Source organism: Lathyrus oleraceus, chromosome 4, assembly GCF_024323335.1.
Source record: "Lathyrus oleraceus cultivar Zhongwan6 chromosome 4, CAAS_Psat_ZW6_1.0, whole genome shotgun sequence".
NCBI lineage: Eukaryota > Viridiplantae > Streptophyta > Magnoliopsida > Fabales > Fabaceae > Lathyrus > Lathyrus oleraceus.
Window position 1 is genome coordinate 134,008,992 of NC_066582.1, and position 12,342 is coordinate 134,021,333.

The window sequence follows — 12,342 nt, forward strand, 5'->3', positions numbered from 1 at the left end:
GGTCTTAGACAGCGCTTTCTAAAAGCGCTGTCTAAGACCCCCCCTTAGACAGCACTTTTAGAAAGCGCTTTTAAATATAGACCTTAGTCAGCGCTTTTGATAAAGCGCTGTCTAAAGTCTTTAAATTAAAAAAAAAATTAAAACCAAAAGCGCTGTCTAAGGGGGGGTTTAGAAAGCGCTTTTGGAAAGCGCTGTCTAAGGTCTAATTAAAATAAAATTTCAGACTCCATTTCAATTTTCGTTCTCTGTTCTTTTGTTTTCCCTCCTGCGAACGTTGAAACCCTATCAGCGAAAACCATAACAGCGAACACGAATCCAGAATCACAGTCAACTTAACGTTTACTCAACCTAACTTGTTACTACTATCGATGCTCTCTCATTTTTCTCTTTCTTCATTCTGATGATGATGACGATGATGGGGTTCAAGAGTGTGAACTTGATCTATTATGCACTCTTTCTTACCATTCTTGTAAACGTCAATGCTTCAATTCATCACTACAACAACGAACCCTTCACTCACCGTTCCAACGCTTTCTTCTTCCACGCCGGAACAGAAGCTATCTTCTCCTCTTCTTCGTCTTTCATCAGGTATTACCAATCTCACACTCTTTTCTTTTCACTCACTATTACGGTTAGATTAGGGTTAGGGTTTAGGTTTCATTCTTTTCAATTCAATTCAGGTTCGAAACAGTGTCGTTCAACAGACCCAGAGAATCTGCTATCTCCTATGGCCAAATGCAAACCCATACTGGTCTTGTTGAAGCAATTATTCTTGAAGTTAAAGACAGAAACATAATCGGTGGGTTCTATTTTAATCCCAAGTCTGATTTAATTTGTTGTACCCCTGATCTTGCTAAAGAATATAACTGTAATGTTGGTGAAGTTATCATTCATAATAATCCTAATAATCCTGACTTTCCCAAACGGATCAAAACCTTCTTCCGAGGAATCAGTGAAGTTGCTCATATGGATCTTCAAACTGTTGAAATCAATGCTACTGGGATGTATTATCTTTACTTCATGTTTTGTGATCCTAACCTGAAAGGGACTACTGTTACAGGAAAAACTGTATGGAGAAATCCTAATGGTTATCTTCCTGGTAAAATGGCACCTCTTATGACCCTTTACGGTTTCATGTCTTTGGCTTATCTGTTACTTGGTCTTCTATGGTTTTTGAGGTTTCTTCAGTTTTGGAAAGAGAAGGATTTTATGTAGACTAACAATCAATCAAGTATAATCGTTAGATCGTTAAAAATGCTTGACTTTCTGTATCAGGAGAATAAGTGATTTGAATGGACCGTCTATGACATTTCCTAATCTGAAGGATTTGAAAAACTTGCAACTACTGTGAGTTGAAATATTTTCAGCTATTTTGTGAAGAACTAAATGATTTATTTTGGCTCTTAATGTATTGTTACATTTTTGTGACTCAGGGAGCTGAGAAACTGTTTAATCACGGGTCCTATTCCCGATTACATTGGTGAAATGACAAACTTGGTTACTTTGTGAGTCAAATCAATACTCTATTCAGCTAAAAATTAGTATTTCTTTTCTTTTTGCCAATGGTTCAACATTCCAAAATTTTCAGTTTTTGGAATTTGATATATACTTACTTCTTGCAGAGATCTAAGCTTCAATATGTTTACTGGTTCTATCCCAAATTCAATTCAGGGATTGAAAAGGCTAAATTACATGTAAGTGAATATTCATTTACTGACCATAAGATTAACCAAAATATAAGTTATCTATATTTTCGATATCTAGAAAATTAGCAGTTTTTTCTTTACTGATTTAACTTTTCTGTTTGGATGTAGGTTTATGACTAATAATCTTTGAGTGGACCGATTCAAGACTGGATACTGAACTTCAAAATTAACATGTTAGCCTATTTCATTTACCATCATGTTGGCCTGTTGGCCTATTGTTATTAATCTCAAGTCGTAATGTAGCTATGACGAATTAAAATTCAATCTATCTATATGCTTTCTTTCAGAGATTTATCTTACAACAATTTTACAAAGTCTTCTGCAACTAGCTGCCAACAGCTGAATCTGTAAGGCTCCCTTTGTCTAGCAATATATAAGCATTTCATTTGTGTCAATGTTATTATGCTAACAACTTATTGTTTCGGAAAAGGAACTTGGCTTCGAGCCATTCGTCTTCAGCGGTCACTTCACATTCGTGAGTTCTTTTATCATTTCCAAACATGCCTATCAATCACCATTGATTTGAATAATCAATTGAAACTAACTACATTCATTTTGTAGAACATTTTGTTTGAAGAGGAACCTTCCTTGTGCAGGAAACCCTCAATGTGAGTATTTAGCTCATTTACTAGAAGTTCCATACAACATTTTTTCTGGAGCGAACTGTGATTAGACTCCATTCTGTATTTGCAGATGATTCATTGTTTATAAACTGTGGAGGATCGGAAGGAGATTTTGATGGAAATCACTATGTAGGTGACCTGCAGGAAAATGGAATTTCAAATTTCGTTCTTAGAAATGCAGGACAATGGGCTTATAGCAGCACAGGAGTGTATATGGGAGATGTTCATGCAGATTATACAGCATCAAATACATATTCTTTGAATATTAACGGCCCGGAATACTATAGAACTGCTCTCCTTTCCCCTCTGTCACTTAGTTACTATGGCCTTTGTATGAAGAACGGGGATTATAAAGTGGAGCTCCACTTTGCTGAGATAATGTTTTTTCTGATGACCAGACTTTTAAAAGTCTTGGAAGGCGCATATTTGATGTTTCAATTCAAGTGAGTTCTGAATCAAAATAATTTCGATTGAATCTTATATTTCCATCCTATTTTGTACTCTATCCGGGTTAATGATAAGAAAAAATGTACATGTTGTATCTGGTATTTGAAGAAACCATGTACATGTTGTATCTGCAAATAAGATTGGTGAAGGTGGATTTGGGCCAGTATTCAAGGTAACTAACTATGCATAGATCATAGCTATCCGCGTGTTCTTTAAAAGTTCAAAATGTTACCCCTCAAAACTTGTATTTATTAAAAGAAAAATCTTCTGCTAATGGCTTTTCTGCCTTTTTTTCCCCACATTCGTTCAATCTCGCACAATATCTTTACTAATTTATATTAAAGTAATGGCTTAATGCAGGGTGTGCTGTCAGACGGTGATGTCATTGCTGTTAAACAGCTCTCCTCCAAATCAAAGCAAGGGAACCGCGAATTTGTTAACGAAATTGGAATGATATCTGCTTTGCAGCATCCAAATCTTGTTAAGCTCTATGGCTGTTGCATTGAAGGAAAGCAGTTGCTACTGATATACGAATACATGGAGAACAACTGTCTTGGCCGTGCACTTTTTGGTGAATTTCCTTCATTAATAATAATACCTCGGTGTTTGTGGGTGTATGTGAGTGTGTTTTCTACTTCAAAACCAAGATGTAACTGAATATTTTTTCCCTCCCCCGGCATTTCGACAGGTCATCAGGAACAGAAGCTGCACTTGGATTGGCCTACAAGAATGAAGATATGTCTTGGTATAGCTAAGGGTTTAGCTTATCTTCATGAAGAATCAACACTGAAAATAGTACACAGAGACATCAAGGCAACTAATGTAATAATAACCAATTAACCACTGCCACTAATCTCTGTTTGGGTTGTGTTTCTTTTTTGGGAAAGAAATAGTTGTTTACCAAGGTTTAAGGTGTATATAATGTGGAATAGGGGCATTTTATGGACCCTTTTGAAAATACGTAAGTTAGGCATACTATTTCTACTTATTCTCATTTTCTATTTATTCTTGGGTGTAGACAAGGAGAAACTTAGCTAAGCTGGAGATCTACAGAAAATTTACAAATACCCTGGCAGTGTCTGTGCTACTGTCCATTGCATGGATTGGCAACGCTTTTGTAAAAAGCGCTGTCTAAGGGGGGGATTAGAAAGCGCTTTAGGCAAAAGCGCTGTCTAAGGGGGGGGGGGGGGGCTTAGACAGCGCTTTTTGAAAAGCGCTGTCTAAGGTATACCTAAAAAAATTAAAATAGGAGGGTCTTAGAAAGTGCTTTTGGCCAAAGCGCTGTCTAAGGGGGTGGGGCTTAGACAACGGTTTTCAGAAGCGCTGTCTAAGGTATACCTAAAAAATTTAAAATAAGAGGGTCTTATAAAGCGCTTTTGGCCAAAGCGCTGTCTAAGGGGGGGGGGGGGGGGCTTAGACAACGCTTTTAAGATTTAAAAAAGCGCTGTCTAAACCTTTAGCAGCAGAGGTTTAGACAGCGCTTTAAAGCGTTGTCTAAGGCTAAAAAAAGCGCTGTCTAAGGTCTTGTTTGTTGTAGTGAATAAGGAGTTATTCACCCAACTAAAATATTCGAGAGTTGTATTAGATACAATTGGAAGGGGTTCCTACCTAAATAACCTAGTTTTGTGTAATCTGCCTACGTGGACTTAAAGCAAAGTGAAATGTGGATCTTGATCCACTAGAAAATCTTCCAATGGGATTTTCCGAATCAAATGGTGAGGGTCATTTGTTTTAAGTAAAATAGTGGGAGCATATTTAATTAAAGGCCTAATTAAATATGTTATTGATACTTATATTTTCATTATTTTCATGTAGATTACCATGACAATAAACACCTCTAACAACATTTTGCGATCAATCCTTGACAAGGAAAAATTGTCTGGGACAATTTTTTTGGATTGGCACCGAAATCTGAGGATTATCCTCAAACATGATAGAAAGTTGTATGTCTTAGAGAAACCTGTTCCTGAAGAGGAACCTCCTAGTTCTGTACCTAAGGCAGAAAGAGATGCTTATAAGAAGCATGTCAATGATGCCAATGAAACTTCTTGCCTCATGCTAGCTACCATGAACTCAAAGTTGCAAAAGCAACATGAGAACCTGGTAGCGTTCGATATGATCGAACACCTGAAGATGCTATATCAAGAGCAAGAAAGGCATGAAAGGTTTGAAGTGTCAAAAGCCCTTTTTCAAGGCAAGTTAGCCGAGGGAGCCCCTGTAGGTCCCCATGTGCTCAAGATGATTGGGTAAGTGGAGAACCTTGAGAGGTTGGGTTTTCCCCTTGGAAAAGAACTTGCGACTGATTTGATCTTGCAATTGTTTCCATATAGATTCAGTCAATTTGTACTTAATTTCAATATGAATGATATGGACAAATCTCTTCCTGAACTACTAGCCATGTTAAGAACTGTTGAGCAGAATCTGAAGTCAAAAGGGAAGTCCATTCTGATGATTGGAAATGGAAAGAGACAGAATAAAAGACCCACCAAGCAGGGTGATAAAGGGAAAGGAAAGGAAGTTGCCAAACCCAAACCCATTGTTGCTGCTTTGAAGCCTAGTGGAGGCATAGAAAAGGAAGGCATCTACTTCCATTGCGGTAAGACCGGACACTGGAAGAGAAACTGCCCAAAGCACCTGGAAGATAAGAAGAATGGAGTAGAGACTTCAACTTCAGGTATTTTTGTTATTGAAATTAATTCATCTACTTCTGTATCATGGGTATTAGATACTGTATGCGGTTCTCACATTTGTACCAATGTGTAGGGGCTAAAAAGGAGTAGATATTTGGCAAAAGGTGAAGTTGACCTACGAGTTGGAAATGGAGCAAAGGTTGTTGCTTTAGCCGTAGGAACTTATGTATTGACTTTACCTAGTGGTTTAATAATTCAGTTAGAGAACTGTTATTATGTACCTACAATTAGCAAGAATATTATTTCCGTTTCTTATTTAGACAAGTTTGGTTTTTCATTTATAATAAAGAGCAATTGTTGCTCCATTTATTTGAATGATATATTCTATGCTACTGCACAAATGAATAATGGACTATATGTCCTTGATCTTGAAATGCCAATTTATAACATTAATACTAAAAGGATGAAACCTAATGAGTTAAATCCAACTTACCTTTGGCATTGTCGATTAGGCCACATAAATGAGAAACGCATTTCCAAACTCCATAAAGATGGACTCTTGGACTCTTTTGATTATGAATCATATGAGATATGCAGATCTTGTTTAATAGGAAAGATGACAAAGTCTCCATTAACAGGAAAAGGTGAAAGAGCAAATGATCTTTTGGCCCTCATACATACTGATGTATGTAGACCATTGAACATGCCAGCCAGAGGAGGTTTTCAGTACTTCATCACATTTATTGATGATTTCAGTAGATATGGTTATGTGTATTTAATGAAACACAAATCAGAGTCCTTTGAAAAGTTCAAGGAATTCAAGAATGAAGTAAAAAACCAAATAGGTAAGAATATTAAAAATCTTCGATCAGATCGAGGTGGTGAGTATTTAAGCCTAGAGTTTGATGACCATCTGAAAGAGTGTGGGATCCTATCCCAACTTACTCCTCCTGGAACACCTCAATGGAATGGTGCATCTGAGAGAAGAAATCGAACCTTATTAGACATGGTACGATCCATGATGAGTCACGGCGATCTTCCAAAATCCTTTTGGGGACACACACTATTGACAACAGCTTACACACTTAACTGTGTTCCATCCAAAAAGGTTGAGAAGACACCATATGAGATATGGAATGGTAAGAAACCACATATGTCTTACATGAAGATTTGGGGTTGCGAAGTTTATGTGAAAAGAAAAATTTCAACTAAGATTGAACCCAAATCTAACAAATGCTTATTTGTGGGGTATCCTAAAGAAACAAGAGGGTATTACTTCTACAATCCTTCTGAGGGCAAAGTGTTTGTCACTCGAACTGGAGTTTTCCTAGAAAAGGATTTTATTTCCAAAGGAGTTAGTGGGAGGAAAGTAAAGCTTGAAGAAGTTCAAGAATCACAAAGCATTGATACACCTATGGAGGAATTAAAGCAGGAAACACAAGTAGTTGTGGAAGAGCAACCTGCTCAAGTAGAACAAGACCAGCGTAGGTCAAGCAGGATACGTCACTGTAAGACCCCAATTTTGACCCTAAGATCCCTCATGCTATCTCATCATATGCATTAGCATTGGGATCATACCTTGGCATCCTCCTTACCCCTCTTTCTTGGGTTTATTTTGGAAGAGATCTCCAAGCACCATGTGATTGTATCATACCTTGTATTTTATCATATACTAACTAAAATACCAAAAATATGTCTTTGCATTTGTCTAACTCTTTTGTAGGTAGGGCATGATCACCATTGATCTATTAAGTTCACATCTAGGGTTTAAGACCCTCATTGCTAAGAAGAGCTCAACCAAGGAATGATACAAAATGGCTCTAAGAATCATATATGAGCCCCCGTGATATTTACATGTTATTTTGGTCAAGATTTCTTCAAGAGTTTGGAATTGGTTTGCATTGGAAACCCTAGTTCATCTGGGTATCTTGAGTAACTTCTTCAACAAGCTTCTTCACCAATTGATCAAGTACTTCAAGGGACACTTCAAATTTCATCATCTTATGCATATATGACCTCCCATGAGTCTAAAAAGTCAAGATAATTGCAAGATAGCAAGTTGGTTGATGGTGGTTGACCAGATGAATTCATCTGATCAAAACTGGGTCCCCCTAGACCCTATCTCCTACAATTTTCATCATATTAAAATTATTCCAAGAGAAAAGTTACTATAAATGACATTCCAAACAACTTTCATGTTGAGGTCTAGAGCTAGTTTTTCTTGGAAATTCATTTTTTATGTTGAAACATTATAGGTCATTTTGGCTAAACCCTAATTTGAAAGTCAACTTCCCAAGGCCATAACTTGATCATTTTTTATGATATGTAATATTTCCAAGTTGAAAAATCAAATTCAAGGTGTCTACTTCAACTTTGATGTTTGGATTAAGAGCTAAATCAGTGTTGATGAGCATGTGATATGAGGATACATTATAGGTCATTTTGAACCAATACCATTGAACAAGTGATTTTCCTCAACTTCAAAAATGCATAACTCATTCATCCCAAATCCAAATGATGTCACATTTGTGACTATTTTGAAGGTTTTTGAAATAGGTACAACTTTGATGAATACACTTTTCTCATTTTAAGCTCACATAAAAAGTTAGCCAAGATGGAATAATTGAACATATGGCTTAGCACTTAGAAAATATTTTGACATGTTGAAATTTCCAAACTTCCACCTCAAAATTCACCATGATACAAGTTCCAAATGGAAAAGTGTTCGACATAAGAGTTATTCCTCTTGATCTAACCTTTCGAAATAGTCCAAATTCATTCATCTTGGACAAAGTTTGAGGGGTCTGCGCATGGCTTGAACATGGTTATATCAGTTGGCAAGAATCATGCTTCAAACATAAAAACATTCTTGCCTTGTAATCCAATTCTCTTTCATACTTCATTTCACTTGCATTTGGACCTAATTGAGTTGCTTCATGGGCCTGTACATGCCCATGCAAGCGTGCACTTCACATTTCCAATTTTGGAAGCCTTTTCAAGTGTGCAAATATCACTTACATTTTGCTATAAATAGAGGTCCATTGCATCAGTTTGAAGGACCTTGCACGGTAGTTTTGCCTCCTACCATTGAAACCCTCACAATTCAAAGGAAAACCTGATAAATTTCACTTGAAATTTGAGTTTGAATCTCACTGTTTGGAGATTCAAGAACTCCAGGATCCAAAGCCTTGCATCATTCCTAATATACTTCTGCAAGCTCCATAAGCAATATAAAGCACGATTTAAAGCAAGAGAGATCTAGTTCTGCACAACATTGAAGGTATTTTTCCAGATTTTTCTTTTCTTCGATTCTCTCTCGATTCTCATCAATTCTCTTGGATCCTTTATTGTCTGAAGTCCTACCAATGTAGTCAAGAAGATTGAGTTGCTTTGAGGTCAAATCGAAGCAACTCAGTTCATACACCTCAAAATTCAACTCCACGTATCTCTCAATATACTTGGAGTTAGTTTAAATTGAGGCCAGATTCATGATCTACGCCATTTTTTCTTTAAGATCATGTCCTCCTTTTTTATTTATGTGATGGTAATGAAAGAATCAGTCCGTCCAGGGTCATCAGAGAAGATGATCGGCGCTTTGCTCCGGCGATGCGTTGGATGTGGTTTGAGCCATTGGATCAGTTCAAATTGTTTTAATCTTGAGCGCTCATTGTGATTACCGGGCGTGTGGCACGCTGACTCAAGCGTATCATGGAACGCGCGTTTTCCACCACTTGATCTGCCACCTCAATTAATAAGGGAGATCAAGTGGTCCACATTTTTCTAATTTAATTGATTTTCATTTTATTCCTTTTATTTTCATTAATTTATATTAAATTTAATATTGATCAAAAAAATATGAGAGTTTCACCAAAAATATTTAAATAAAATCCTCTTTCATTTTCTGAACTAAAATTATTTTTTGGATCATTATTAATCTTTTTCATGATTTAATTGATTTAGTGAATATCTTTATTATAAATCACATGGCCATTTCTTTGGTGTTTTGATGAGGTTTTAGGAAATTGACCAACCATATTTAATTAAATGCATTATTTTCATTATTTTTAATTGATTAAATGCCAAATTAATTGTGTATAGCTATTTTAATTGACTTTGTGAGTTTGACTTGTATTGTTGGGCCTTGGTCAAGGTTGATTTGACTTTGTTAGGTTAAGATCATTGGATTTAGGGGATTGATAGAATGCACATTCCATCTCCCAAATTGAATGAATGATCTTAACTTGGTAAAAGTCCTCCTTTGTCCAATTTGTGTTTGATCCATTCCCCCTCCCTCTTCATCTCATTCCTCTTCTTTATGCATTCATGTCATGGACCTATAATGTCTCTATATCCTAAGGCTAGTTGATTGAAAAATCAACATAAGTATGAATGAGATTAGGTCCCCCACTTTGCATATTATTTTTGTGTGTGGTATGTTTCATGAGCATTGTTCATCATACTATGTCTCTAACACGCATTAACACCAAAATTCTATTGTCCGACTTCAAATAGTTTTGACTTCTACATAAGTCCAATTATGATTGCTTAACATAACGCTAAATTTTGACACAAAAAGGCATAACATTCTAGTTAGTGAGATTGTAAGTCTCCCCTCTTTCATGGTATTGTGTGGAAACTTGGCCTTTTTTCCTTCCTTTGGAAGATGTCTTGGTTCAAGGATCCATGCTTGTGATAAGTGGGTTGAGTGTTCTCCAAAGAATGACTTAAACAAAACAAAATCAAAAGCAATACTAACTTCTAACTCATTAACAACTAACATTTAATTTCAAGTCATTTACTTTTAACGCACTTTAATTTTTAAGCCTTATTCATTTGCCATTATTCATACCATTCAAGTTGTTTATGTTAATGTCATTTTCACTTTGTCCACTTGGACCATATTTTGTGATATTGTGATTGTGTATATTATGATTTGTTTGTGTGGTGTTTTGACCTTAATGTACATAATAAGAAAAAAAAAACCTAAAAAAAATATCTTGTGTGGACTGTTGGTGTGATCTGAGACATATGGACTTAGAATTTAGGCAGTACTCCCTATGCAAAAGGACTTGGCCAATGCCGATTTTCATGAGACCAAATGCTTATGAATTGAAACTTCATCTGATACATCATTGAAGATTCATTTGAGTTCATATGCAACATGATCATTGTGAAGCTGTTATTTTAAACCTGTGTCTTATGCCATCTTTGGAGTTCATCTGCTACATAGGCAAAATCTGAAGAGGATCATGGAGTTTCTAAGCTTGGATGTGGCTATCTTTATTTGATGCCTTGCTCTTCAACTTGCTATTTGTGTATTGATTGTTGCTTGATTCTAAAGTCCAAGGGAAATTTGGGTTTCTATATGACATTCTTGTCTATTGGATTGCAGCCCATTGGTCAGATCTTTTCAACTCTCAACTTTTAAATTTTTGCTTAGGATTAGTCTCTTCATCTCCTCCCCCACTAATTTAATTTCAAAATCTCTCCCCCTTTTTAAATATTCTTTGCTTCGGCTTGTTTTTATAAACTTAGACCATATTGAAAATTAGAAACTTTGGCCTTATGCCATTGCATTTTCAAACCTCTCTTCTTAAATAAACTTGTAAATAAACTTAACTATACTTGACTTAAAATTTTCAAAAGACAAAAAGAACTAACACTCATTCAAACTATTTTAGGCCTTTTGTGCCTTTGTTAAATTTAAAATTTTGTTAAAAAGCAATGCAATCACTTTGAAATTGATACCATAAACTAGGAGGTTTTGATCCCTCATTTTTATGTTGGTACGTAGGCACAAGTCTGAAGGTCTTGTCAAACATAAAAATATAATTAATGAATTCTTTTCTCATCCCTCCATTCTATTTATTGCAAACATCATTTATCCAAAAACACATATGCACACAAAAAAGGGCTCCCTAGGAGTACCTAGGACACTTTGGGTGCTAACACCTTACCTCTGTGTAACCAACCCCCTTACCTATAATCTCAAGCATTTTCTTAGTTTTGATTTGAAAACTTCTTATTTTTGGGTTTTGTTCGTACTTTTCCCTTTTCCCTTGGAAACAATAAAAGCGCGGTGGCGACTCTGGTTTTATTGACGTCTAGCTTATCCATAACTTGATGGTCAGGAATTTACCGCTACAGAAATTAAGTGGTGACTCTGCCGGGGAGTAGTCTCCAGTGGGTTTAGCCTAATTTTGTGTGTGTATACAATTGTATATTTGATGTTTGTATATTTGTTTGTATGATATAATCTGCTTGTTGTGCTTTGTGATCTCTGAGTGGTGAGATAAGTTCTAACCCGAACTTGAGTGCAATTAAGATAGGAGGATGGTATAGTCATGTTCGACTTGTGTGGAGTAGTCCTTAACAAGTTGGCTTGAGATCCATCTACTCAGTGGAGACCCTTTTGGAGTTAGGAATGTCACACAAGTTATTTATGGTTAGGCATTACTATCTCTGATTTGGGGTCCAGAAGTTGAGGACCGTAGAACATTTAACCCCTCTTGGCCTATTTAGGATGTAGTGCAGAGACTGTTCAAGTGTAGACTTGATAACAGTTGTTACACAATACTACACTCAAACGAGTTTCTCTTGAGAATATTATAGGTTGATGAGTCAGTCATCCTAACCTGTAATATCTGATAGATGGAATTAAGACTCTGGGAACTTTTTAGAACATGATCTACAGGTTTTATCCTTAGTTCACTCCTTTGGGATGGTTCTTACCCAGACTCCATGCTCGTGACTCACAACAAACCCTTGATTCTTGGTTGATCCAATCAAGTCTTGTCAATATCAATGGAAGTTGGGTGTTGATAAGGTGTAAACCATAATCCACCAAAATGGATGATTGATCTTGACAAGGACTTGATTCATCCCTTGACCTTTGTTTGTTTGCCTTGTGTGTAATCCCTTAATTGTGATTGTTGC

The 12,342-nt window shown here is 36.3% G+C and overlaps 2 protein-coding genes across 2 annotated transcripts; both read left to right on the plus strand.

The window, feature by feature from the left end:
* The first annotated feature begins 317 nt into the window (after nucleotides 1–317).
* On the plus strand, nucleotides 318–1,826 carry LOC127136388 (uncharacterized). Its single transcript, XM_051062948.1, has 6 exons — nucleotides 318–588; nucleotides 681–1,211; nucleotides 1,276–1,347; nucleotides 1,434–1,497; nucleotides 1,623–1,694; nucleotides 1,815–1,826. Exons 1-6 carry the CDS (start codon nucleotides 401–403, stop codon nucleotides 1,824–1,826), a joined length of 939 nt encoding a protein of 312 aa, XP_050918905.1. The 5' UTR covers nucleotides 318–400.
* Nucleotides 1,827–1,979: 153 nt separating this feature from the next.
* LOC127136389 (probable LRR receptor-like serine/threonine-protein kinase At1g53440) lies at nucleotides 1,980–3,911 on the plus strand. Its single transcript, XM_051062949.1, has 7 exons — nucleotides 1,980–2,053; nucleotides 2,268–2,314; nucleotides 2,400–2,772; nucleotides 2,885–2,948; nucleotides 3,137–3,347; nucleotides 3,465–3,598; nucleotides 3,795–3,911. Exons 1-7 carry the CDS (start codon nucleotides 1,980–1,982, stop codon nucleotides 3,909–3,911), a joined length of 1,020 nt encoding a protein of 339 aa, XP_050918906.1.
* Nucleotides 3,912–12,342: the final 8,431 nt, after the last annotated feature.

What these genes read in the sequence shown, in the direction of transcription:
- LOC127136389 (XM_051062949.1), top strand. Translation starts at nt 1,980, where the DNA reads ATGCTTTCTTTCAGAGATTTATCTTACAACAATTTTACAAAGTCTTCT. An exon ending in AGCTGCCAACAGCTGAATCT is followed by an intron (nt 2,054 to 2,267) that starts GTAAGGCTCCCT and finishes TTCATTTTGTAG; the next exon opens with AACATTTTGTTTGAAGAGGA. An exon ending in TTGTGCAGGAAACCCTCAAT is followed by an intron (nt 2,315 to 2,399) that starts GTGAGTATTTAG and finishes CTGTATTTGCAG; the next exon opens with ATGATTCATTGTTTATAAAC.
- LOC127136388 (XM_051062948.1), top strand. Translation starts at nt 401, where the DNA reads ATGATGATGACGATGATGGGGTTCAAGAGTGTGAACTTGATCTATTAT. An exon ending in TGGAAAGAGAAGGATTTTAT is followed by an intron (nt 1,212 to 1,275) that starts GTAGACTAACAA and finishes TTTCTGTATCAG; the next exon opens with GAGAATAAGTGATTTGAATG. An exon ending in TTGAAAAACTTGCAACTACT is followed by an intron (nt 1,348 to 1,433) that starts GTGAGTTGAAAT and finishes TTTGTGACTCAG; the next exon opens with GGAGCTGAGAAACTGTTTAA.